Raw genomic sequence first — 26,802 nt, 5'->3', positions numbered from 1 at the left:
CAGCTGCTTTCACTGAGAGTGTCCATGTTCAGCACATCCCCCCCACCCCACTTAAGTTGGCAATTGCTTTAACATTTGGTAAAATTGAGTTTCTCAGACAACATTTTTTGTACAGCTCTGGATGATGCCAATTCCCATTTGTGCGATGTAACCAACCATATCACTATTACCCACACATGCTAAATTTTGGGTCAGTGATTACTCTGTGTTCAGGATGAGATGCCTGTCGACACAGCACCTGTGTCAGGAATCATCACTTCTAAGGTATCGACTTCTTGCCCCTGCCCGCACATCTTGTTTTACTTGGGAATTTTTTAATTGCGTCCCTAATCAACAAATATAATGATGCCTATAGATGTATGCATCATGCTGGTGATATCACTTGTTTGCTCTGGGCTTGCCAGCTTGTCTCTGTCTCCTTGTAACCACAGAAAATGAATCACAGTTGTGGCATGCACAGAAAACCTAAGGACACATTTCTGTGAACCTGTCAGGTTTGTCGTGACTGGCAGATCTGTGCCGTGTCCAGCAGAAGCGCAAAACTAGACTCACGGCTGGAAATGCCACTGGAGTTGGGTTCATGCCTTTTCCTTCTTTGTGTCAGAAAGGTGGAAAGACAGTGCACCCAGAAGGACAGCACCCTAGCTCATCACATCTGGCAGCCACGTCCCAAGAGGGGCGAAGCCTTTGCCTCTCCCCACCGTATGCCCAAAAGTCTTCCCCTCCAAGGGACAAGCTGCATGTGTGGTAGGGCAGAGGGCAGAGTGCTCCAAGTGCCTTTCCTCCTTACCAATGTGGGTCTTTGCACCTGGGGAGCTCTTTGGTTAGCAGCAGAGACAGAAAGAGTGGGGCATGTCCAGCCTCTGGGAAACGGGGACTTGACATGGTGACCCAGCATCCCTCATAGGTCTGCGGAGATGACAAACAGGAACTACGTATGCATTTCTAAGTACATCAGGTCGCCTTAGACTTACGTACGTGATGGAGAAATAATGAAGGCTGCAAGCCTGATTTGTTTGACCTTGTCATTAACTCTCAGCCAGCTGTAAGCAGTGGCCACCTTTGTGCAAACAGCAGGAGAAGGACCAGACTCTCTCTGGGTAATTTGGCTATTGTCCCTCCTAGCAAACCTTCTGGAAAGATTTTTAGCATAGACTATCTCAAAACTGACATTTCTTTGCTGCAGTCATTGTTGGAGGTCAAGGTCTAGGAGATGATTGCACGTGTGCAGAATGTGTGGGAAGCATTTTAATTGATGCTCACTTTTAGGGTGGAAGAGCGTGAATTAGGGCTGTAAATTTACTGTCCTAAATACGTAAAGGTGGAAACAGAAACAAGTTTTCCTCCAGTTCATGTGGGAGGAAAAAAATGCTGAGCAGAGTACGTTTTTTGGCAGAATCCCTCTCCTCTGTGTACACAGGGTCTGACCCATGTCTGCTGGTGTTGCTTGTCAGCGTGGGGTCAGGGCTGCAAGGTAGGGCTGCAATCGCCACATGGCTAAGCAGTATATCTTTGGTAAATGGTCCATGTGTGGTCATCCAGAATGCAGCTGGAGGTGTTCTTGAAAAGAGGTACCGGCATTTCCAAACTGAAACAGTGTCCAAAGCTCAGTGGCTGATATTTAATATTTACCGATATTTTACACACTGCACATACACAAAAAAGTGATGTGAGACTAGTGAGTGAGCTATGTTTGAAGAATGAGCAGTTCGGATGTGGTGGACCTTGTAAGGTGGCTGAAGATCATGGCCAGCTCTTAAGACCCTGGTTTACCAGTGCAGAAGGTGGGTTATTCTTATGCAGGAGCTACACTAGTGTGCTTTTGTGGAGTTTTTGCACACTCAAGCCAAGGTTTTTTTAGAGAAGAGGCTTGGCCACACATTTCTGCTCAAATTCCAGCAAAATACACTTTTGTTTGCACATCTCCCAGGCGTTAGCTGTAGTGAGTCTTTTGTGCAGCTTCCCCTCATTCTCAAACACAACCCTAATTTTTCAGCATCTCGTTCATCAGATTTTCTCAAGCAGGGCTATACCATGTCACACTTTAAACAGTAGAAGAAGCAGGTGCATGGTTAATGGCAAGGTTCACAATGCCACTCGTGAAAACTGAAGTATTTTTGAACTAATGGTGGGAAGCATTTTGAAAAATCTATTGTATAAACAAGGTCCACAAGTATTATATTCTAAGGCAAATAGTATCTTGTATACCTTTACAAGGAACAAAGCCAAATGAAATTAATAGTCACATTTGAACCTTAAAGCATAGTTTGACCGATTAGATAAGGAGCTATACATAAAACCTGAGAAATGTCCCTGTTGTCATTGACGAGGAGCCATTGAAACTTGGAAGGTTATATATCTTGGTCATAGCCCATATCAAAATAACTTGAATGATGGTATGTTTGCCCAAGTGATAAGTAGGAGAAGTAGATGCAATAAATAAGATTGTTCTGCTGAGTTTGGTATACTTGAAGGAATATGATTCAGTGCCCAGTGTTGACTCTTCAGAGACCTTAAATATTGATCACAATGCAAGGGTGTCACACACTTAATTCCACTAAAATATGGCAAGCGGTGGGGTGTTTCTGAAGAAGAAAGTCATGGTAACTTGACACGCCATAAGAGTGGTGCCACGGCTCTGACCTTGGCTCTCACAGAAAAGCCATGAAGTTAGGAATAAATGGGTACTAATCCTGATACGTTCATGGTGCCAGGTTTTCTGCTCACCTTCTGCAAAAGAGTAGCAGCAAACCTTCATTTTGGGAGTTCGATAGGGTAGTTTTGCAGGGTGGGAGCTCATCCACAGCAAACCACACAGTGATAGTAGCTCGTTTGGTCTTGGAAAAAAATCTGGGGTGAGCTGAAGTCAGTGCTAAAAGCCTTTCCAGGAGAACCAGGAGTTTACCTCTAAATATCAAGTTGCACCACATCACTTTTTAAAGTAAAAGCTTGGAAGAAGACAACTTTTCTGAAAATGTGGTCCTGAGGAAGAAACCAAGTATTTTAGACTGTAAAACAACACTTTGTAGCTTCAGGTGGAAGGTGGATGTTGAGCTAGGTGTTTCATTGCCCTTTCTAAGGCAAGTCTGTTTCTAGATAAGTTAACACCAAAAAAATGGTCAGCGACATGCCTGTAAAATCTGAAATGGGCTCCAGGGCCATGGGCAGGGGTGGGGGGCTACCTGGGGTCAGGGGCAGTCAGTCCCAGTGGCTGTACCTGAGCTTCAAGAGGGTGTTGGGAAACTGGTCTGGCAGAAGTATACCAAGATGGCAGGAGCCTACAAGGAGAGGCTGAAGGATGTGGCCTTGTTGGAGAGGAAGGCTCAGACTGACCTGAGAGTAGCTGACACATGCTTGGAGAGGAGTTACAGAAGCAATGGAGCCAAGCTCTGCTCTGTAGAAATGGCCAGAACAAGAAGAAGCAACAGGCACAGGTTATGTCTTGGGAGTTTCAAGGTGACCATCAGGGAAAAGAATGTCACCAGGATGTTCACTGCTCGGAGAGGCAGCAGAGTCTCCACCCGTGGAGACTCTTGAGGTTTAGCTAGATCTCAACTGACCCAATCTAGTGTTGGTGACTGTTGTATCTGGGCAGGAGGTTGAACTTTCTGTGACCTGTGGCTGGATTTCTTGGGCAACACCAAAACCAGCTGGTTTGTCCTTTTGCCTCCTAGTTTGTCAGTTCCTATTAAACGCTGCTCTACCACAGAAAGCAGGTTCCTCCTTGAGATGCCATACAGACCTAGGCCACCAGAGGCTTGTTGGTTAACTACAGAAACCAGAACACTTGCATATGCGTTTGTAGTCTGAAAACAAACACACTGTTATGAAAGGAAAAGGACCCCCCCATACTTGGCTGCTGATTCTGAACTGCTTTGTGCATTTGAACCTTTGCTGATTGAGGAGACATCCTGCTACATGCAAAGCTGGTGGTGGCTTCCAGGACAGGGTAATGCTGACCAGCTGCAGCAGTCCAGCATGTGGTGACCAAAGGACCAGGAAGCCTGAACCTTGTAGTGCTCTGTCCCATAGCTGCATGAAGCACTGCAGCAACCCATGTCCAGTAGTAGCACTTGACATAGAACATTAGAACATTTTTTGCCCTGCTGAGCAACCAACCAGCCACTCTTTTTATGCTCCAAGGAAGCTTTTTAGTTTCTGATCTTAGCTGGTTTGAATTTTCCTCAAGGTTCGAGGAAAAGTGGCTGTGAACGGCTGTACTAATTGCCAAGACTTCATAAGCAGCTCCTGGGGCTAGTACATGCCCTTGAAATCCTGAGGGATTGCTGGTTTTGGGTTAACGCCTGGGGAGCTCCTGGGTTGGGCCTCTCACTCCCGTTTCACTGGGGGGAGGTGATGCACACCTTGCTCCCCCCTGCACAGGTCTTGCACGGCACAGAGACTCCACTACAACAACGGAAATAACTGGGACGGGAGGGATGGAAGGAGCAGCAGTATATGGGGTGTGGCAGACGGTACCATCACTTTTTAGAGACACGTACATTTTGAACCCAGTGCTCAGCCTTGCTTGCTCAGAGGCTGTTATGGGCTGGGGTTTCGTCCCACCTGTGGGAGCTGTGGTTGGGGTTTGGCCGCACGAGCAGCTCACCTCCTCCCCTGGCATAAGCACAGCCTCTTCATTTTTGCAGCATGAGTTGCACAGCTCTGCTTGGCACCGTGACCTGCTCCTGGTGCTTGAGCACAGTCTGAACATCAGCCAAGGCTTTGAACCTAATTGTTTTCAGTGAGTTAAGGCAAAACTTCGGGAGAAATGAGCAGTGCCCCAGGGAAGGATGAGGCATTACAAATTCCACATTTCCTCCTGCTAAGCAACTGTTTCCTCATCCAGAGAGGAGGCATTTTGAATGACTTGTTCCTTTTAGGACACTCCTGAGTTAGGCAACTCACAGGCATGGCTCTGCCAGGAACCATTGCTGCATGAAAATGCTTACTAAGAAACCCTGGTGAGCATGGAGCTCCTCCAGCTGCCAGCCAAGGTGAGAGCATCTTGTCTGCTGCAAAGGGCAATGGCCTGGGTGCTACAAAGAGAGGTGAGCGGGAGTGTGCTAGCTTGATTGCTCTTCAGTCCAAGTAACCACAGATCCCTGCCCTCAGTCAACCCCATCATACCAAGGAGGCTGCCACACGTGACTTCTGCGTGGCCAGGAGTGGGCCCAAGCCTTTGAACCCGTTCCCATGCAGCACATGAGCCAGGTCTCCAGCACTGGGCAGGACCAGCTCCTTTCCCTAAATCTTGCTGATCTAGGAATGTTCTCCCTTCCCACCACGTAGAGATTTCAGTCACGCTGCTGGCTGGTGGCGATGCAGCATGGCACAATGTGACCTGTAGTCTGTAGACTGTGTACATCTGTATGTGTACAGGCACACACACCCACACAGACAGATGGGAGAAGCTGCCACACCACCCCTGCAGAAAGAAATGTTGCTTGAAGACCCTGACATGCAAGTTTCTGTTTTCTCACTTAGACATGTGCAACCAAATACATATCCTGTAGGTGGGATGGTATTCTGTCAGTGTTTTCCTTGTTCTCTGAAAGTGTTTTTAATATATGAATAAACTATTTTATCCCTGATTCAATATTTGCCCTTTTGATTTCCTTGCCCTTACCATTTATTTTTTGCAGCCCTCTTTTGCTTTATTTTTCCTCGTACCTTTTCATATTGTTTGCTTTAGGTGTAGTCTGTGGATGTGTGTCCACACTGCAATCAGTCAGTGTGGTCATACATGCACACTCGAAGCTAGTGTGTATGGGTCAGTGGCAGTAGGGTGGGTACGGCCCTGGAGTAACTGTACCCACCCCGTTGGGCCCTTTCCAAGCACACGCTGTGGGCTGCAGGATCACGTGGTGGTGGTGGGAGGTCCTTCTCCCCATCTTGGGTCTCTTGATGGTGTGGGACAAAGTCATGAGAAGCAAGTTTGAAGGCTAGGACTGTTCAGTATGGAAAAGAGGTGGCAGTGTTTTGTAACAAGGGCTGTGAAGACCATGAGTTGCACGGAGAAAGTAAGTTGGCATAGCTGTTGACTGTCTCCTCTACCACAAGGATGGGGGCTGCAAGAGAAGTTAGCAAGCAACAGTGTCAAAGCCAGAGGAGCTTCCTTCTCCTACAGTGTGTCATCCAGTTGAGGAACTCCTGCCCACAAGGACACAGCAGATACTGGCGGGTTCCTTCGGTTCAAAAAGGGGGCAATTTTATTTTTAAAAAAAAGTGTCTGACTGGAAGAAGTGACACAACGGAGATCTTTTCTTGTAATTTCTTGCACAAAATTCCAAAGAAGTATTTTGTGAGAAGCAGAAGTATCTTATCCTGAGTCATTTTAGTCCAATATATAACATAATTTATTTGGTTATTTCCAGTGCAACAGTTGTACCAGAGTTGAAGGTCAAGCAGTCATAGAACTGAAATCCCAAATTCAACATTTATACATAGTTACTCCTTATATCTAGGCTGATTTTGCAATTTTACCTCTTGCATCTCAGCCAGGGAAGGAGAAAAGGGTCTTGAAAAATAACCTGAAAAGATATTTTAACATTATAGCATTTTGGCTTGCTGTTAAAGCAACTCTGTATTTTTCTGAGAAGGCCTGGCATAAAACCTCAATTTCCTGTGATGACCACAGTGCTTCTCTTTCAGGACAGTGAAAGTGCTACTATGCAAGAGCGTTTTGCCTGAGTGGGGATCACAGGGCTATAAGCCTACATTTGGTATATGTGTAGTCGTGGTCTCCGTTTTAGCTTTGTCTTTGCCTTCTTCAGGGACAGACTCCCTGGGTGGTGCTGGGTTGGGCACAGAGCAACGTGGTTTTCATTCCTTCTGGAAGTAAGTGCCCACAGCTAGTCACCTGCATACTTAGCTTCGGGTCCAAAAACCTCTTTCAAAATTCAGTGAGAAGGAAACAATGGAATTTCAGTAATTATTTTATTGGCATCAATCACTTCTCTGGTATTTGCCTTAGAGAGACTCATTACCAGTTAGCTGGGGCCAGATGACTTGGAATCAGTTAAGATCTGGGCTTGGCCATCTTGCATCAACCCCTGACGTCCGATTGCCTGCCACAAGTTGGCTCATGTAAGAGCAGAAGAGAATCTGCCTACCAGGAACATGAGGTGCCCTTGGGTCATAGCTGACAGGCCACTGTCACAGCCCCTGGTTGATGTACGTGAGTGAGAAGTGATCAGATCAGCACTCCTTTCAGATTAACAGCAGCACAACATGTCAGGGTCATTACATGGATGAGATGTGTCTCACTGCTAGGAAACTCTTAATGACCAAGATACGAACGTGATGAAATAGTGAGGGGAGGAACAACGTAGCACCTTGAATACAGTCCAGCTCGAAAGAGATGGACCAGATCTTCAGCTGTTCTTCATCTGTGCGTTTTGCTTTTTTCTTTTTATCCCCTCAGGACTTCTCATTACTTATCATTCCCTAGGCTGTCATTCAGGAAGGACTCAACACATACTAGTTGGTACACCTGGGAGCAGTCCTGCTGTGGCCAGTGGAAGGCACCTCATCACTGTGGTACCTCTCAGGACTCAGGCATGGGCTGTACATGTGTGTACCTCAGTGGATGCTCCGCTCACCCCTTAGCACCTCTGAGCAACACTGCAAGGCAGCTGGAAGGAGTAGTTCACATTTCCAGAGCATCAAAAAGGAAACCTGTGGTGCTTTTGATCTGTGTTTTATTTTGAGTGTTACTCTGACTGGAAATACTGAAGGAAAAAAAAAAAAGTCAAAACAGAAGCAACCTGAAGTCTTAGATGGCCATAAAAAATGTAGGTCACCACATTACTATTATAAAAGACAACTTCTCCATGACTAGACATGGGCCCACAGGTGAATAAAACTGTAAAGCTAAGGACTGGTTTGCACTTCGTGTCCCTCCTACTTGACATCGATATCTATGGTCATGCTCTGCAGCTTGACTTGTTCTTGTCATTTTTGATACACAGACTAAACAAAACCTGAGACAGAGGGCAAACGTGTAAATAGGGGAGCAGCCCGCTGGGGAATTCTGATTTTATTTGTTTGTGTTTTACTACCTTCTTATGCCAGCTAATAAGGTGACTTACCATGCAGCAGATAGATGCAGATAGAGCTGATAGCCTCTGGTGCCTGATTTTGCAAGCTGGGAAGTGAGTCGCTGAAGTTATTGGTAATAGACTGGAGATATTGCCTGCAAAAAATATTAATGTAACCTGCCTCTGTTAATTAGACGAGTATACTATTACGGGGTAGATTGAAACAATTAACTATTGTAACTGTTTAGGAGAAAAAAATCAAAAGAGCTGCTAGTTTTCATAGCTTCACCAAGGAAGAAGAAAAAAAGCCACGCTGCTGCCACTGTGGCCAGCAAAGAAAAAAGGAGATTTGCCTGTAGGACAGACAGAAATCACCTGCTGACAACATGAAACAAGCTGAAACCATGTCTTTGAGAAAACGTTCCTGCAGTTTGAGTTGAAATCCCCTTTCTCAGCCCGTGCCAACAGCTGTCTCACAGGGTGTTACAGCTCAATGGCTCTTCCTAGAAGGGAAAGCTTGTGCAAGCAATGGGAGGAAGCTCATGCAGGAGCGTTGTACCATATGCCAGGATTGCTGCCATGAATCGAGATACTACCAGTGCACAGAGAAAGATAATGGGAGCAGGCAAGACCAGCAGCTGCATAAAATAAAAGGAGAACTGAAAGCTATATGCTGTCCACTGGCATAAACCAGAAGTTCCTGTAGTCAGTGAAAACGTCAGCCACCTTCAGGACGAAATAGGTTCATGGCAGGGCAAAACCCACACCCATCTAACTCGCACACTCTTTCCTAGAACTCTGAGGTTCCAAATGAGGGCCAGGACACACATGCTGTTGAAATCAGCCTTTTGCAAAACCCTATAGGACTGGAAATGTGATGGTCACTGATGAGTACGTGCCCTGCCTCCATCACCAACCCTCTAGCACGCACCTACATAAAATTTTTTCAGAAGCAAAATGTTATCAACATCAACCTGTTCCTGTTTTCAAAAATCTGTAGTTTTTGCTGTAGGACTCCTGTGTTGACGCTATTTAGGCTGTCTCCAACCAAGCGTGGAATGATGTGTGTATAACAGGTTGAGACTCGATTAGAAAGCTACTCTCAGTGCCTTCAGATAAAGTGGATTACTCTGTTGTTGCAGTTAAGTGGAAACCATTAGTATACATTGTCAATGTTCAGATTACATGTACTATTGGTTATTTTGTTGTGTTGACATTCCATGTATACTTCATCCTATGCTGGTTTTAAGCAACGTCTGTCACCTTCTAGAAGGAAAGAAATGCAGATGAAAAGCAACACCGGAAGGTAAAATGGGGTTGTAGTGTTGTTTTCAGTAGTGAAATATGTACTTGCCAGCACATTGTCTGGTGCTGAAGGTGAGTGATACTCCATCTACTAAGAACGCTGGCGGTTCAGATGTTCATGCAGATGTCCTGCAAGATTATAGATGTGTACTGAACCCTCGGTGCCCTGGGATGCGCTAGTCATGCTCTCAACTAAGGACACCAAACATACTCCAGCCAGCAGGCAGTGACATGCCCGAAGGGTGGGATGTGCTAACTCAGCACCTAGCTTGCACCAACATTTCCAAATGAAATAGTCCTCCTAAAGTAAATACATAGCTACCTGAATTGATGGAGAAAAGTCGGTGCCTTTGAAGGCTTCCACAGGAAGATCTTGTTCAGAGAAATCCTACGTGTAGATGCACCAGCCCTGCAGACTGAGTCCTGCCTTGCTGGAGCCTGGCCTGCTGCCATGAAGGGAGGCATCGGGGGGCTGAGGCTGCTCCTGCAGCTGAGCTGCCTCTTTACTTTTGTGTATTTGGGGACATGTTTGTATCTCTTTCTGACCACCGTGCCCATGTCACTGCTGACCTGTGCCACCAGCTCTCCCCTCTGTGGGGTAGACTCATGTCTCCAGCTTTGGTCACCCTGAGGACCAGAGTGGCAGTGGGACATGTGGGCTCCAGCTGCCTCTTGAGCTGAGACCTTTGGTACAGCTGTCAGCAAAGAGGAGCCAGTGAACAGCTCCTGATCCGCCACATTTCTTGCTCCTCCTGGACATGACCTGTTTCTCGTCTTTCCCATCCGATGCTCCCACTGGGCTATCTCCCCTGACACCCACGTGACCCCATGGGGAGGGGGTCAGCACCAGGATCCTTGAGCTTTCCAACCCACATGTGTAAAAGTTTAGCCCACAGCTTCAAGTGTTTCTGTCCCAAACACGATGATAAAAATCTTTCTAACTTCAAAGAAAGTCACATCGGTCCTGATGGGGAACTCTGTTTTTCTAAGAAGTAGATGTTTATCGGCTGCCTTGAAAAGTTTGCCCATCGAGTTGCAATCCTGGTAACCTGGATGTTAGGGCATAGGTGCATTCCTGTTACTCATCCAGCCCATGATTTTACTGTTTGTCAGTGAAGGATCTGTCCACTTGTCATCTGATTGTGTAAATCCACCTGCCATGTGAGTCGGGATTTAAGTTTCGCTGATTTTCAGGGTCTGACTATGTGCAGAGGGAGTTGTAGTCATTTTTTTTTCCCCAGGAACTTCCTTTCTCTGAACACCACCCCCTTGGCAGCGGCCCTGCTGACACCTCAGAGCAAGAGGCTGATAAAAAGGGCAGCCAGCCTTCCTTCTGCATGCTCAGAAGCCAGTGGCAGAGGCTACTCAGGAGCTTGGAAGCTGCCGGCATCGCAGGCGCCTCACGTCGAAACACCAACAAGAACCATGAGCCTTAACGTTGGTGAGTTTTTAATGCTCCATATGATAGCTTGTGTTGGATGTTCAGGGAGGGTTTCTCACTCTCTGCCATGGGTGATACTTTTGGAAAAGGTGTTTCAGTAGCTCACAGGGAGTAGGTTTGTTCTGACTGTGAAAATTCTGATTTTGACGGATTGGTAAACCAACTGAAAAATGCAACCCACCTTTCATCAACCTGTAGACGTCTGGCTCTATCAGTGATAATAGGAAAGAAACGCAGCTTTTCTAAACTTGTTCTGTGTCAAGGTGAAAGGAATTTCTTTCAAACTACTGAATCCTTTAGATTATTGCTCTTTAGTGATGGCTGATCCTATCTGACAGAAGTTCCAAAATAGCTGAATAGGTGGGATTTACTGGGACTTGAGCTGCATCTCAGGTCAGAAGATCCTGCACCGACCTGGAAAGGTGCCTGAGTCACTCCTCTGGCAGCTGCTGAACCACCACCACTTCTGGGGCCAGCCCAGCCCCAGGATGCCCAGAACCTATGGGGTTTGGGGTGTACCAGAGCAGCTCTGCATGTGGACTGCTTTGTGCCTGCAGCGGAGCTGGGAGAAGGTCTCGGCAGCTATCAGGAGGGTAGAGATGTCTTGACAGTGTTCTGAGACCCACCATTTCACACCTCCATACTTTGAGTGTGGATGAGCTGAAGTTTTCCAGAAAGTCTCAGACAGCAGAACCTTTGGCATGTGATCTCACATCTCTGGGATATGAAAGAGTGTTTGCTGGAGGTTGGGCAAGGGCGAGCAATGAATGTATATGTCCAAATTTTGCTCTTTCTTGCAAAACTACAACTCGCATCCCACTTACCTTCTGAGCAGTCCTTATTCCCACTGAAGGCAGGCATGCTGGAAATGCTCTGCTCTCTATTAATATTTTTTAAAACCCCATCACCTCATACTTATGGAAAAAACGCCTCAGATTCTCACCAGTGCAAAGGCCTCATGTCCCCATTTTTGTTCTGGGTGATCGCTGTGCTCTCAATGCTCTGAACATCTTTCCAGGGAGGTCGCATGTGATGGTGCCAGTGGGTTAGTTTAGGAAGGAGCTCTAGAAGGGATAAAGCATGGAACTAGGAAATATAAAGAAATATACTGTCTTGAAATTTCTTCTAAATAAAAAAAAAAAAAGGAGGAAAAAGAAAGTTATCCGGCAGGATTTAGGTTTGCTCCTGGCCTGCCCCAGGAGCAACTGCAGCCAGGGCTGCCTCTTGTAGCTCAAGCCTCCATCCCGTGAGTGGTCGCATTCTCGGCATGCTCAGCTCTGCTGTAAATCATTAATTCCCATACTGGCAAACTGGGGTGCCTGCAGGCAGCCGGGCACAGGGTGTGTGGGTGCCTGGCCCTGTGCCCCAGGCAGGAGGCAGAGCAGGAAGCCAAAATCAGCACACAGGGCTGCCCAGGCAGGGCAGGCAGCGGCCACATCCCCTTGGACGCAGTGATGGGCGCGCCGCTGGCTCGCTCCACGACATTTCTTGTTGCGGGACATTGTGCCAGCTGCATCACAGGGTATCACAGGTGTGTTTGCACAGAAATAAGTGCAGCACCATTGACAGGGACAGGTCTTTGGCATCGCGCTCTGCTTTGTCACAGCATATTGCAAGGCAGCTGTTCTCTGCGGTTTTTACTCTCTGCATCCTCAACACTGGTGATTTCCAGAAACAAGGGATAAAAATGCAGTCCCTACATTAGGAAATGCTGCAAGAATGGGTTCCCCAGGGCCCTTTCCCACAGCCATCCTATGCATCCAGCTCCTACATGCTGCCAAAGCCCTCATCCATTGCCAGGTCTGGCTTCTCGTAGCTCCTCAACCCGGCACCAGGGCTTCCATAAGGAACAAGGATCAGGCAGCTTTGGTGGCTGGAGATTTGATAACGCTGAGGAAGATGCACTTCCCTTTCATGCTTTTCAAGAGAGTTAAGCAATCTCAGCTGAATTTTTTTGACATACACACCCCTGCCCCATTGTGCAAATCAACCTGAAGTTGGTATCTAGCAGTCAGCAATCAAATGAAAAGCGCTCAAAAATTAAATCAGTTAGCGAAAGGTGATGGTCAATTTTAAGTCTATTTGCTGTACTGCTGATAAGTGCTATGTAATTAAGATAAATATGGTTTAAATACTTACTAAGAAGAAATACACGGAGGTAGTAATCTGGTGGGGATCCATGGGCAGTCAGTTCAGTTTACTCAAGGCTGCAGTCGCTCGCAGGTCACAGTGCCACCAATTTCAGCCTGCCCTGGATCCAGCCCTGCTTGTGGTGTCCCTCATGCTGCAGCAGCTATCAACAGATTTCAGCCTCTTCAATATAAGGGATGGCTCTTGTTGATACTCGAGTTAGCATGGTTGCGTGGTGTTGTGCATGTGAATCTGTCAAGACATTTTGTGAATTAATCCCTTCAACCATTATTCCTTTGACTGGCTAATTTCAAAGTTACCATAAGTGGATTTAAATTTCCTTACTCTCCCATGTCTTCTAAATCAGTCATGAGCCAAGCACTTTTGAAGTATTGTTACTCCCTACTGTTTACACAGAATTCATGCTTTAAGAATATTTAATGGGCAGGTACAAGACAGGTTAGACACTTCCAAAGATATATAGCTCAGTTCTGGCATGCTCCAGCTTTCCCTGCCACACCTCGGCAGCCTGCCAAAATCTGATGTAGTAAACCCCAAATCCCCATCTTTGTTTAAAAGCTGAGCGCTTTCTCTTTGCTCAAGTTTTGCTCTTTGCTCGAGCACAGTGTCAGGTTGTGCCTCTCAGAGCCTCGCTCCTTTGCTGCAGCCCTGAGCCCTTTTCCCAGCCTTGCTCCCATCCAGAGTCACAGGAGGGGAAAGCAGCCTGGGAGACAGTGATTTTAAATGCTGGATGCTATGAAATTAGGTGCTGTGTTGGGAATGAATGGGGAAAAAGCACCCAACAAATAGTCTCGATGGAGTCCAAAACTGTGCCGAAGTTGAACAGCAAAAGCACCAGTTGGCGTGGAGGGGGCAAGAACACTGTCCCCCATGTTTAGCATCTCCCCAGACAGGCAGCATTTCTGCAGCACAGCTGGCTCCTGGCCCCAAACCTTCCTTTGGTACTTGGTTAGTAAGAGAAACCAAGTCCTTGGGAAAAAAAACAAACCAAAACAAAATTTAAAAAAACTTGCAAATGTTCACATATGTAGATTTCCATAAGAGATTGATTAATGGCACTTGTGATATTACTTGGGACTAATTTTTGAGAAAATACAAAGTATCAGCTTCAGCATCCTGAAGAGTCCAGTTACCCAGGCTTGTGGCACCCTAGACACATTGGAGATTTCAGCAATTGTTGGGAGTGAAATTTCAGCACACTTCCAGCTTGACTGTGTATACTATGTTTTGTAAGAAGCAATTAAATCTAAAGTTAATTATTATTTTATAACATGAAGAATGTGTTCAAGGATAATATCAGGCTAGTCTTTGAGCAGAGAGTAATATCCTGAGATAAAATCCCAACGGTGAGGTTTAATTTTTAAGCTGCCCTGTGCTATCTGGGGAGCACCTGGGAGCATCACCTGTGAATGTGCCTTGACAAGCAGCACTTTCTTCACCTGTTTACTACTGCTACTATAACTACTACTACTATTTCTACTACTATCACTGTTGTTTAATACCTGCAATAATGAAGAAACATCTGTAATACTCAAGGAGGTGTGCACCATATCAAGGCACAGGCATGCAGCGAACATGACTTGCTGTCACAGCCTTGGCTTTGACAAGCTGCCACCAACAAAGCAGCTGAGCAGATGGGAGCAAGGAGGGTACGGCTCAGAGACATGGCAGGACCATGGGCACTGGTCAGGACCTTTGGTGGGCTCCTATGTGAGATGCTCAGGGGAGCAGAGCTGCCCCACAGCAGCTGCAGGGATAGGATGCGGATGTGCTGTTGCTGCTCCGCTTTCAAGGGGGAAGCAAGACTCTCAGAGAAGAAAGACTTTCAGTAGTGCAACAAAACTTGCAGTTGTGCCATCTTCCTGGTCCTTGGCAGGCTGTGGAGCTGGCTACTGGCTGCTGACCCCCCGGCCAGCTGGCAGTGTGCAAGGGCAGGCAGTGGGCCAGCAGACCTGGCTTTCCAAACCAGTGAGATCTTGTTTGCAGCCTTTTGGCTGTCGAGGAAGCAGCCCCAAGGGCACGCAGTGGGCAGCTGCCCATACACAGAGGTGCTGGGGTGCTGGCTGGGTGCCTAACTGGGACAGAAATCCTCAGGCTACATTTCCTACTGCTGCTGCCTCCCTCAAGCTGCTCATTCCCCACTCACCCAGGGCCACCTCAGAGGTCAAACATCCCTCAGACTCCTTGGGCAGTGAGGGAGGGAGGCAAAGGCACGTCCAAGCAACCCAGGGCCAGATAGTCAGAGCGTGAGGCAGGTGCTCATCCCTTCTCTGGGGGGGATTGTGGCAGCACTCTCACCACCAACAGCCTCCATAACCCATCCCAGCAATAGGAGTCTCTCTGTATCTCTATATACATATACTAAGTATTTACATTGTATTATTCTATTCTATTCTATTCTATTCTATTCTATTCTATTCTATTCTATTCTATTCTATTCTATTCTATTCTATTCCGTTCCGTTCTGTTCCGTTCCGTTCCGTTCCGTTCCGTTCCATCCTATCCTATCCTATCCTATCCTACCCTTATAAATACATTTTACATTATCAAAATTATTGTACCATCCATTAGCTCTGGCAACCCTTGGTGTGATTCCTTGTGCTAGACCACTGGATAGTTAGTTAATTTGATGACCTACAGGGCCCCATTAAGAAGAAAAAAACCCTGTCTTTACTGAGGAATTTACCATCAACACCCCCCCCCTTTTTTTTCTTTTCTTTCTCCCTCTCTGCTGAAGGCTTTCCAGGGACCGATCTGAAAGTCACTGGGATTGACTTTCTCAAGAGTCAGAACTGCCGCCAGCACCACACAGATGCATACAACATTAAGAACCTGGTGGTACGGCGTGGGCAACCCTTTCAGCTCGAGCTCACCTTCAGCAGGGAGCTGAGGCCCACCGACAAGTTGTCTCTGCGTTTCGGCCTCGGTAAGTGTGTCTGCCATCCATGGCCATCGGGCAAAGTGGGAGAGCCACAGCCACCTCCAGCTGCCTGTCCCTGCACCCGGCATTTCATGGTCATTGCAGACCCATGAGACCCTCCTGCATATCATGTTGGATTTGTTTCTAGGTGAAAACCCAATGAAAATCAGGGGAACCCTGATGTCGCTGAACCCGATGCTTCAGCCGGACTTTGGTGGGTGGAAAGTCTCCATCGTCAAGAAGAGCAGCACACAGGTAGAACCCATGGTCCGCGCTCCCACTCGGGGCAATGGTGGAGGGTACCGAACCCATTGGGAGCAACAGAGCAAATCCTCATACCCCATCCTGCCTTCCCCTAACCCTGTAATTTTGGGTGGGCAGCAGCTTTACCCTGTTTAATTCATTGGTCCCCCACTGCACACGCAGGATGCGCCCCATCCCTCTTCCACATATTCATCCACCACCATCAGTGCTCATGCTGTACTTGTGCCATGTCTGTGGCTGGGTTGGAGGGTCCATCATGCCGTCTCTCTTTTGTCATCTCCCCAGTGCCTGCTGTCTATCATCAGCTCACCCTGGGCTCCAGTGGGAAAATACACCCTGAATGTGAAGACTGGGTCTAACATTTACAACCCCGAAATGGGTGATATCTACCTTTTGTTCAATCCTTGGTGCGAAGGTAAGGAGGGTGGTCCAGCAACCAGCGGGTTGATAGTTACTGCTGCCAGAGATTGTCCCTGGGAGAGCTTTTCCTCACATTTTTCCTCCTCTCTTTCCCACATACATTGCTTTTTCTCCCTAAAACAATGGAAGCAGCATCTTCATGGAGCCAGTGGGAAGCTGGGCAATAGCAATGAGCCAGCTCCTCCCTGGGGCATCACTCTGTCACCTCTGTTTGCACCTCTGTGTCACCCGTTGCTGTTTCCTTTCCCTGAGCCACTGCAGATGTTAACTGAGATGACTGGGTTTGCTAAAAATCCAGATTAAAAAAAATAACCAGACAAAAAAATGTGTGTTGCTGGTTGGCATCTGTCCCCCAGTTCCCTCTATTGTCTACCTAGTCCACTGAAGTACTTGTTCAGAAAGAAGCTTTTCACTAAAATTAGACAATGGTCATACAGCAACAGACCTACAGAAGTAAAATAAAGCTTAGTCTTTTAGGAAATTCTTCCATGATAAGAAAAAAAAAGTGAGTGATACATGGTCATAATTTGTTGTGAATGTAACAGACCACCAACTCCCCCAGTTTAGCTTTCCAAGGAAAACTTCGTATAGCCTGTGTGCAAACCACCTGATATCTGAGGGTTTTTTTGTTCCAGATGATGTCGTCTTCATGGCTGATGAGGCACAGAGAAACGAGTATGTGCTCAACGATACAGGCTACATCTATGTTGGGTCTGCATACAACATATACAATAGACCCTGGAATTTTGGGCAGGTAAAATACAGCTATCTAGCTAGTGTTATTACCTTAATTCGCTCTTTCTCCTTTATGCATTAATTTCAATGAATCAGACCTAAAAGCAGTTTAAGGCCATGAGTAACTCAATGTGCTTGAATAATCCTGCAGGCTTCACTGGGAAGGCTCACCTGCTTAGAGTAATCTGCATATTTAAGTGTTTCCCCCAGCTGCAGCTTCAGAATGGGGCTTAATGGCATGTTTGTAATCAGATCGCAAGACCCCTGGCAAAGAATGGGGAAACTGGGGATGGAGCATTTCTAGTTAAAAAGATTCCCATAAGGAGCCCTCCCTGCTCTCATGCAACACAGCAACTGTTGGTAAGCCGCTCATGAGCCACAGAGAGCGCTGATGGGGGAAAAAAACCCCATCAGATTATTTAGCTGTTGCATCATGATTGGGAAAATATACAGGAAAAGCACTGGCAGAGGTTGTCATGGTTCAAGTGGTGCCTTCCCCAACTGCAAGGTGAAATGTTGGCCACAGGACACAGTCAGCCCCCCCTCCCAGGAAGGGTGTTCCTCTGTGCTGCCTCCCAGATAACTCCATCTAGAGATAAGAGGTGGATGCCAGAGCAGGTTTATTTGCACCCCATAGAAAGCACACAGACACCCAAACAAAGCATCCTGCACCCTGCCCAGGCAGACTTCCCCACCAAAAAGAAGTTGGAATCTGTTTTGTTTTCTCTTCTTGTTTGTATTTTGTTTTATAAGTCTGTGATTTCAAGCTGCAGAGACCCCAGCAAAAGTGCTCATGCTGATGCCTTTCCCATGGAGGGGCCAAAGGGCATTGTCCATAGGGCTGTTCCTATCCTAATATTTATTCTGCCTGTAAGCAATGAGAATTGATATTGATATTCTGCCAAGCTTTGTTGGATCAGATATTTGACATTTCTGTGAATTGGACCTCAGTAAGTTTTATCAGCAATTGCTAATTAGGAAACTTTTGCTGTAATAATCTGCATTTATATACCAATTTTTTTCCCAGGGTTCATTTTGTACCTATGTCAATAGGCTGAATATCTGTAGTGCTCTTAAATTTTCATTACTCTAGTGAGTAATTTGCAGGGCTGCAGGGAGATGGCGTAGGTGACTTAGGACTACTCACAGGAGTAAATACTGCTGCGTCAGGTTCCAGCTGTGTTTGCAAGACACATGAGACAGGCTTTTGTCTTCCAAGGTGGGGCTCTGTTTAAGCCCTTCTTTAGAGAGAATGGCTTTGGGAATTCCCATAGGCTTGAAGATTCAGTATCATAAAGGAAGTTTGAAAGTTAAGCCTAGTCAAACAGTTTCCTCCAAGTACTCAAAAAGACTTCGTAGTGATTGAGCTAATTTTGTTTTAAAGGGGTGTATAAAAATGTCTCCACTTTCTCTCCAAAACAGTTTGAGGAATACGTCTTGGATGCCTGCATGTATCTGATGGACAAAAGTGGACTCAGGCCGGGCAGTAGAAGGGATCCTGTGCTTGTGTCCAGAGCCATGTCTGCTTTGGTACGCCTCTCGCAGAGAAGTGCTTTGCCACTCCAGCTTTCCCTCCTCCTTGTTACTTGCTCTTTTTCCCCTGGGGCCTTGAACACCAGTTCAGGATGCATCTGAAATGGGTTCCTTTAGGTAACTGCATGCAAAAAGCCAGAGGTATTTTGGGTGGAGGGAAGAGGCGAGCATGGCTTAGTGTGGCCAGCAGGACTAGGGAAGAGATCACCCCCATGTACTTGGCACTGGTGAGGCTGCACCTCAAATATTGTGTTCAGTTTTGGGCCCCTCACTACAAGAAAGACACAGAGGTGCTGGAGAGAGTTCAGAGAAGGGCAATAAATATGGTGAAGGGTTTGGCGCACAAGTCTTATGAAGAGCAGCTGAGAGAACTGAGGCTGTTTAGCCTGGAGAAAAGGAGGCTGAGGGGAGATGTTATCACTGTCTGCAACTACCTGAAAGGAGGTTGTAGGATGGAGGGTGTTGGTCTCTTCTCCCGAGTAGCAAGTGATAGGACAAGAGGAAACGGCCTCAAGTTGTTCCAGGGGAGGTTTAGATTGGATATTAGGAAAAATTTCTTCATGGAAAGGGTTGTCAGGCAGTGAAACAGGCTGCCCAGGGAAGTGGTGGAGTCACCATCCCTGGAAGTGTTTAAAAGATGTGTAGATGAGGTTCTTGTGGACCTGGTTTAGTGCTAGAGGTTACGTTATGGTTGGACTCGATCTTAAGGGTGTCTTCCAACCAAAGTGTTTCTATGAAATACAGCATCTCCCTGTCTCCAAAGCTTGCAGCTTCCCTGGTGGCTGTCCTTCTCCAGCAGCTGCATTGGCAGAGCCAGCTCAAGGGTTGTGTTTCAGGGGACAACTGTTCTCTTGCAGTGGGACCCTTCTGGAACTTCTGGGCTGTAGGATACAAGATGTAGAGTGCGTTATGTCCGCCCCAAGTAGCAGTGCGCCATCCTTCTAGACATCCAGGTGGCAGGTTTCTAACCAGGGTAGCCGCCAGATGGCACCAGCAGCTGTGGAGAACCTGGGGAGACACAGGGTGGGCAGAGACCCCAGGGTTTAAGCCTTATTCAGCCTCATGCCCATATTTTTCTCCTTTGCATGTGTGTGTGTGGCCGCAGGTTAATGCCAATGATGACAACGGTGTCGTGCTGGGAAACTGGTCAGGGAATTACAGCAATGGGACCTCCCCTATGGATTGGATCGGGAGTGTTGCAATTTTGCAGCAGTATTACAAAACTAAGAAGCCAGTGTCTTATGGTCAATGCTGGGTCTTCGCAGGAGTCCTCACTACAGGTAAGCATTGAACTGTCTCCCTTGCCTGACATCCTAATTACTGTGCTAGTAAGCCAAATTACCATGCCTCTGAGCAGCAGAGGTGTCAGGGTCTGTTGTGTAAGGAGAGGCTGAAGGAGCTGGGACTGCTCAGCCTGGAGAAAAGAAGGTTCAGGGGCTCTTCTCCATGTGTATAAATACCTGACAGCAGGGAGTGGGGCAAATAGAGCCAGTGGTGCCAAGTGACAGCACCAGAGGTGATGAACACAAAGTGAAACATGGGAGGTTCTGTCTGAACATGGGAAAAAAGGCTTTTTCACTGTGACGGTGACCAAGCGCTGGCACAGGTTGCCTAAAGAGGTTGTGGAGTCTCTGTCCCTGGAGATATTCAAAAGCCACCTGGACATGGTCCTGGGCATCTGCTGTAGAGGACACTGCGTGGGCAGGGGGGTCGGATGAGATGATCCCCAGATGCACCCACCAACCTGAGCAGTTTTGTGACCCTGTGTTTTGTCTGTCTGTGCTGCAGTTATGCGCTGCTTGGGGATCCCATCCCGCTGCGTGAGTAACTTCAACTCTGCACACGATACAGATGAGAACCTGAGAGTTGACGTTTACCTGAATGAAGTCGGAGAAAAGCTGACCTCGATGTCCCTCGATTCTGTCTGGTACTGCCAAAGGGGGCTAACGCTTCCTACATCCCCCTGCAACCACCCTGCAGCACTGTGTTTTTCAGCCCCAGTACCCTTTCCTCTGAGAATTTCCCTCCCACTTCGGCTTTGCTGCCCCAGAGACAGGGAAAGCTTGGGGTTTCACAGGGTTACACGCAAATCCCCATTAAATCATGCCCTTACTTAAGGATTAAGAAAGGAGATCATGACTCTTCTGGCTGTAACAGCTCACTCCTTCTCTTTCCAACCCAAATGCACACAGGAACTTCCACGTGTGGAACGATGTTTGGATGAGGCGGCTAGACCTGCCAACAGGGTTTGGCGGCTGGCAGGCAATTGATGCAACCCCTCAGGAGCAAAGTCAAGGTAGGGTTTGCCTGGAAAGGCTCTTCTACAACTCCCAGTGGAGACAGAGACATTTTGTATGAAAACCATGGTCTCCAGTCAGCAAAGCACATACTGCCCATGCACATCTTCACACACTTGGGCAGTAACATCCTAAAACGCAGGTCTCAATCCTGTTGTCTCAGCCTGGGATGAGAGGAACAGCATTTCTCAGCAAGCAGAAAGCCAGCCTTGTGAGATGCTGTGGGGACATGAATGTCATTTCAGAGGTTAGAGCTCACAGCTGGAAGTCAGAGCTAATTTCTCTTTCCACCATCCCCTGATTTCTTTGGTGAAGCCGAGGGCTCAAAGCAGTCTGTAGTAAGAGGTGCCACAGCTTTCCCCAGTAAAGATGCTTTCTGTAGAGCTTTCCTGAGGAAGTCATGAGTCTGTTCATTGGCAAATGAGAGGACTGGCTGCCAGAACTGGTGACTACCCTCCCTGCACAGATGCAGGGAATTTGAGGCAGGAAATAAAACATTAATCCTCAAGGCTGTGCAGAAAGTGGGGTGTTGCCAGAAAATCAACACAGGTGGCTGGACTTGGTTGACTTCATCACCAAGCCATAACTCTCAAACCTTAAAATTACTCAGGTGAGGAGAAACACATAAAAGCTTTTACCAGACCTTGGTAATCTCTAAAAAAGCCCAAATAGCTAGGGGATACATCGGAGCTTTTGGAGTTCATTGCTGACTTGGAGGAATATTTTCTAGTAAGAGTCAACTACCATGGCCACATGTTCCTGCTTGGGTGGGTCTGAGGGTGGAAGAAAAATTGGAGGCTCTGCTGATATCTGGAAAAGCAAATGGTGTTGAATGCACTTTCTAGGTTCGTTCCAGTGTGGTCCGTGCCCGGTGAAGGCTGTCAAAGAGGGGGATGTGTATTTGCCCTTTGACGGCAAGTTTGTGTATGCGGAAGTGAATGCTGACAAAGTCTACTGGATCGTCAAGAAGGTGAACGGCAAGAATAAATTCACCAGGATTAGCACAGAGACCGAAGGCATTGGTGTGAAAATAAGCACAAAAGCCGTGGGGGAAGACAGGCGGGAAGACATCACTTCACAGTACAAGTTCCCTGAAGGTGACTGCCCCCTTCCTCTAACGTAGTGACAAAGAGGAGACCCCCTGGCCCCACAGGTCACCCCACAACATGTTATCTCCAGGAGATAGCCACAGGGGTAGCTGCAGTGGCAAACCCTGTGTAAAGCCTGGAGACCTGAAGGAGCAGTGCTGCTCCTGGGCATCTTCATGCCTCCAGTGGCACCCATAGGCTGCTCTTTTGGGATCAGTGAAAGAAATAGGCTGAGCAACCCATGTAGTGATTTGACTTACTGTTGCTTCATTTCTTCATTCTTCCTGTCATTTCATTCCTTAGAACATACTGGAAACAAAAATCCCCGCTTTCCCTCCACACGGTTCTCAGATCCAGCCGTGTTGTGCTAGACTGTTAAATCTGTCCCAGTGAGGGGCAGGAAAACCTTAGATTGAAAAAGTTAAGAGCATCCATCCTTTAAAAGTGCCCCCTTCAGGAAATTCTTCCAGTCCAAAACACCACAGTTAGTTCTGGTGGTAGTGTAAGCCAAAGAGGGTCTCCTGAGCAGAGGCTGGGGATGCCCTGACATCCTCTTTGCTCAGCAGCAGAAGCATAAATAAAGGGAAGATGGTTCTCAGTGAGGAGACTGGGGTACAGCTATCACCCATCTTTTTTCTTCATCCAGGCTCCGTAGAAGAAAGGGAGTCTATGGAGAAAGCTCTCTCCTTCATACGTCCTGCAGGAATGGTGCCTCGTGCACGCTTCGCTTCAGTTTATCCCATGAGTGAAAGATCATTAAGTCTTCAGATCCTCGCGCCTGAGCCAGTCCCCAAGACTGGGCTCCATCTTGAGATAACCAACGAAGCACCTTTGCATCCTGGCAATCCCCTCGAACTGGCCATTACAGTGAAGACCTCTACTCCTGGGAAATGGACCATCAATCTTGTTGGCTCCTGCCAGCTGCAGTCCTATACTGGGAAAGTTGAGGCCAGTCTTGGATATGTCAAGGAGACTGTCGAGCTTGAAGGCGAATCTGGTAGGCACAGAAAGGTCGCTGTGTTCTGTGGGCTATTTACTGTGTCAGTCTGGGGTTTCACTCAAGATGGTTCATAATAGCTCTGCTGTAGGTGAGTGCATGATTCTGTACCGCAGGAAGAGCAGAAATCACCTGCCTCCCTTGTTACTGCATTTGGGAGTCTCAGGTACAGACTGGGATCCCAACGTAGTGGGGGCCAAAACACAAAAGTCCTGTTCCTGCCACAGCTTCAATGAGATGGTTAGAAACACATCAGAGTGGGCAGACAGAGTTTTTGCTGTGCAAGCATCTCCTTCCTGTCTTCACCATGTCAGCATCAGAGATGCCACTGCAGGCTTCGGGTGTGTCCATATGGGTCACATCCCACAAAGGATTTAGATGGCTGGAAATTTCAGCCTTTTCTTTTTTTTTTTTTTTTTTCTTTTGCTTGCTGCTCTAATGTTGAACAGCTGGTGGTGATGCTGCTCAGTGTTATTTCAACCTCATGGCTGCCTGGCTGATCCCAAGAGCTGTTTGTTGCGTATCTTTGAGCAACCTGGTTTGCATTTCTGATCCCCAGCAATGTGACTGAAATTTGCTAAACAAGAGAATAACGAGTGATGAATAATTAACAGCACTTGCTTATTCCAAGCGTGAGTCACTCAGACAAAAAGAAATCTTTCCTGCTGGTTATTGCTGGGTGTTTTCAAGCATATACTCTGGCTGTCAAAATACAGCAGGGTAGGACACAAGAGTAGCAACATACGTTTAGAGATAAGGACAGGCATAATTTTTTTTTGGTTCCCAGAAGCCAGGAAGCTTTGAAGCTAAAGCAACATTCAGGCTCCAGCCCTGCTGACTCTGGGGCTCTTCTGAGCCACTGGAAGTTTGTCCAGGCAATTAAAGATAAAATCTGAAGTGAAAGGAAAACAGCTAATTTTATAGCTAGTAGTGCCTCAGAGAAACCCCAGGGGACGTGGGCTTAAATGTACCCAACCTCATACTTCCCTGCCTCCTCCTGAGTGCCAGGGCAGCCGGGGACAAGCGCGGCTGAGACGCTGGACATGAGCCAGAGCCGACACTTGGCTTGGCAGGGAGACCGTGTGTGCTCAGCCACCCTTCCCATGGGCTGTGTGTGCCAGGTACCACTTGCTGAGCTGGGGCTTCCCCCAATGGGGCCTCCAGGTCTGGCCAAAAGCTGGATGGTCTCGACAAATATGCCTCATTCTGCACCCTGAGGCACCAACTATCACAGCCAAATTTGCCATCCAGTTTGCAGGTGTGTGATGAAGCCCTGAGCTGTGTTTTTTCCACCTACAGAGACACAGATTCCTCTGAAGATCGGAGCTGACACATACATGAAGATACTGGCCTCCGTGGAAGATGAAGTGCTTGTCCATGTCACTGCCATTGCTGAGGTCCAGGGGATGGAAGACAAACTCACCAAAGAGATAACAATGCCCTTTGAGTACCCCCCCATCACCGTCCAGGTGCCAGCCAAGCTCCCTGGGGACAAGGGTTAAAGGCCTGCTCACTGTAACACCATGGTGGTGTTAGCATTTCCCGGGGTATCTCCCAAACAGCTGCCTCCTGGGGTGCTCAGTCCTCAGTGTATTTGGCTGCTCAACCTTTGTTTGAAGGTTGAAAGCACACACAAAATGCAGATTTTATTGCCCCATCTAAAATGGGCAGGCAGGGGCTGCTGGAGGGAAGGGGATGGAAGAGGACAGTTTGTGTGGGGCGTATCTCCAACACTGCAGCTCTAACCCCTGAAGGAAAAACCGGTTGAGAAACCAGAGAGAAGAGCTGGGAAAACAGGTGGTGGGGCAAAGCACACGGTGCCACAGGAGGGTGGAAAAGATAGGGGGGTTGTCCCCCACCACACTGGGGGTAAGGAGCAAACGGGCAGCAGCTCCAACATCTTTATTACCTTTCTGATCCTTGGCCTTTCGGTTTGTTTCTCTCTTTCCTCCTCTACCAGATGCCAGAAACAGCCAAACTGAATGAGGAGTTCACCTGTGCATTCATCTTCAAGAACAAGTTGAATGTGCCCCTGGACAACTGCAAGCTGCTGGTGGAAGGCTTGGGCATATTTAAGATGACAACATTTGATCAGGGGTAAGGCAATGAGCCCAGTATGAAACAGAGATTCTGCTTTGTTTCTCTTTTTTTTTAAATTTGTTTTTAATTTCCATTGAAGAAGCAGTTAGGAGATGTGTAGTAATGCAGCCCTTTGAAAACCATGTTAGAGACCTTGCCACATTTGGGCTCAATCCCAGCAGCAGAAAGACCCACGCAAAGGTTGGCCTGCTCAGGACATTTCGGCATGACAGGGACTCTCCCCAGGTTCCTGCTGTGATGCCGGGCACAGCCCAGCCAGCATGAACACATCTGCTTCCTTCAGACCCAAATTTAGCGTTTAAGCAGTATGGGACAGTCTAGGAGGGTTTCCAGGGAGCACTGGGACCACCAGCCAGCACCACTATGCCGAGCCCCGCTTACTGCATGTTGGGCATCAGAGAAGGGAAACACCCTAAACATAAGCAGCAGCTATTTCTATAAGCAAAATTATTCAAATGTGGCAAATAAGAATGATAACTCACACTGGGGCTATTTGTTTTTTCTTTCTCCTTAGGGACATACAGCCTGGCAGGATCATTAAGTCTGAAGTAATCTGCACACCGACAAGACTAGGAGAGAAGAAAATGGTGGCCAAGCTGACCTCGGCTCAGCTCAAAGGGATCTCTGCAGAGAAGAAGATCACCATCATCAACTAGAATCAGTGCCTCAGCAGGGTGTAAATGGTGACCCGGCTAAACACATCGCACTGTTGCGTGTCAAGGGCACTTCTGGCCTCCTTGATTGCTGGATAGTAATCTCGAAGTAAAGAGCAAAAAAATCTCATTAAGCTAAGGGAATTAAACTGACTTAGAGGGCACAGTTCTGTTGATTGCAGTTAATTGTGATTCAATAAAAGCTGTTAAAATCTACTGTGTAGTTGGGTTGTATGGTATTGCCAAGTTGGGATGGCTCTGAGCCTGTGGGGGGACATTCCCACCTCCGGCCAACGGTTGGAGCTCACAAAGGTGTTGATCGGTTGGTGATGGGTGTCAGTCCAGAGGGGTTTTGCAGCTGCTTGGTTGCCTGGGCTGTGGTCTTACATGGGAGGCCACCCAGGGACCCCACCACACCACAGGCTGCTGCACAGATCAAGAATCTTTTCAAGCGAATCCCTCCTGGGCGATTCCCTCTCCCTCCTAGCTCATCAGATGGGGAAGGTACTGGCATGCACCTTTTTTTGTCTTTAGACAACAAAAAGAGCAAACCTAGTAGTTTCCCCAAACACCATTTTTCATACATCTTCCTTTCCTCACACCCAATTTCTTTTGGGGGTTTTTCAGGCATTTATCGCAGAAGTACCATCTCCAGCACCATTACCAGTGCTTCCTAGGAAACTTAAAACCTCTGTCCTTCCCTTTCCACCCTGAATTCTGATGGATTACATGTTGGACCTTGATGGTGATGTACATCTGGAGTTCTTCCAGCCACAGTCAAGTTGAAGGAAACAACAGCTGTGCACATCTGGAGTCCACCCAGCCCTGCCACTGAACTGCACACCCCAGCACCTCC

At 47.4% G+C, this 26,802-nt stretch overlaps 1 protein-coding gene across 1 annotated transcript; it reads left to right on the top strand.

The window, feature by feature from the left end:
- Nucleotides 1-10,631: 10,631 nt before the first annotated feature.
- On the top strand, nucleotides 10,632-26,162 carry TGM4 (transglutaminase 4). Its single transcript, XM_005510646.3, has 14 exons — nucleotides 10,632-10,788; nucleotides 15,677-15,865; nucleotides 16,008-16,114; nucleotides 16,409-16,538; nucleotides 17,179-17,297; nucleotides 18,701-18,808; nucleotides 19,917-20,091; nucleotides 20,600-20,738; nucleotides 21,004-21,107; nucleotides 21,954-22,205; nucleotides 22,843-23,193; nucleotides 24,493-24,662; nucleotides 25,154-25,290; nucleotides 25,808-26,162. Exons 1-14 carry the CDS (start codon nucleotides 10,773-10,775, stop codon nucleotides 25,947-25,949), a joined length of 2,139 nt encoding a protein of 712 aa, XP_005510703.2. The 5' UTR covers nucleotides 10,632-10,772; the 3' UTR covers nucleotides 25,950-26,162.
- The last annotated feature ends 640 nt before the right edge of the window (nucleotides 26,163-26,802 follow it).

This window comes from Columba livia, chromosome 2 (assembly GCF_036013475.1).
Source record: "Columba livia isolate bColLiv1 breed racing homer chromosome 2, bColLiv1.pat.W.v2, whole genome shotgun sequence".
NCBI classification, from domain to species: Eukaryota; Metazoa; Chordata; class Aves; order Columbiformes; family Columbidae; genus Columba; species Columba livia.
This window is presented reverse-complemented; position numbering and strand designations above follow the sequence as displayed.

Bases quoted from the DNA above. Each gene is read 5' to 3' on its own strand.
- TGM4 (XM_005510646.3), top strand. The intron at 20,092-20,599 runs GTAAGCATTGAA...TCTGTGCTGCAG, and splicing joins CGCAGGAGTCCTCACTACAG to TTATGCGCTGCTTGGGGATC. The intron at 21,108-21,953 runs GTAGGGTTTGCC...TGCACTTTCTAG, and splicing joins CCCTCAGGAGCAAAGTCAAG to GTTCGTTCCAGTGTGGTCCG.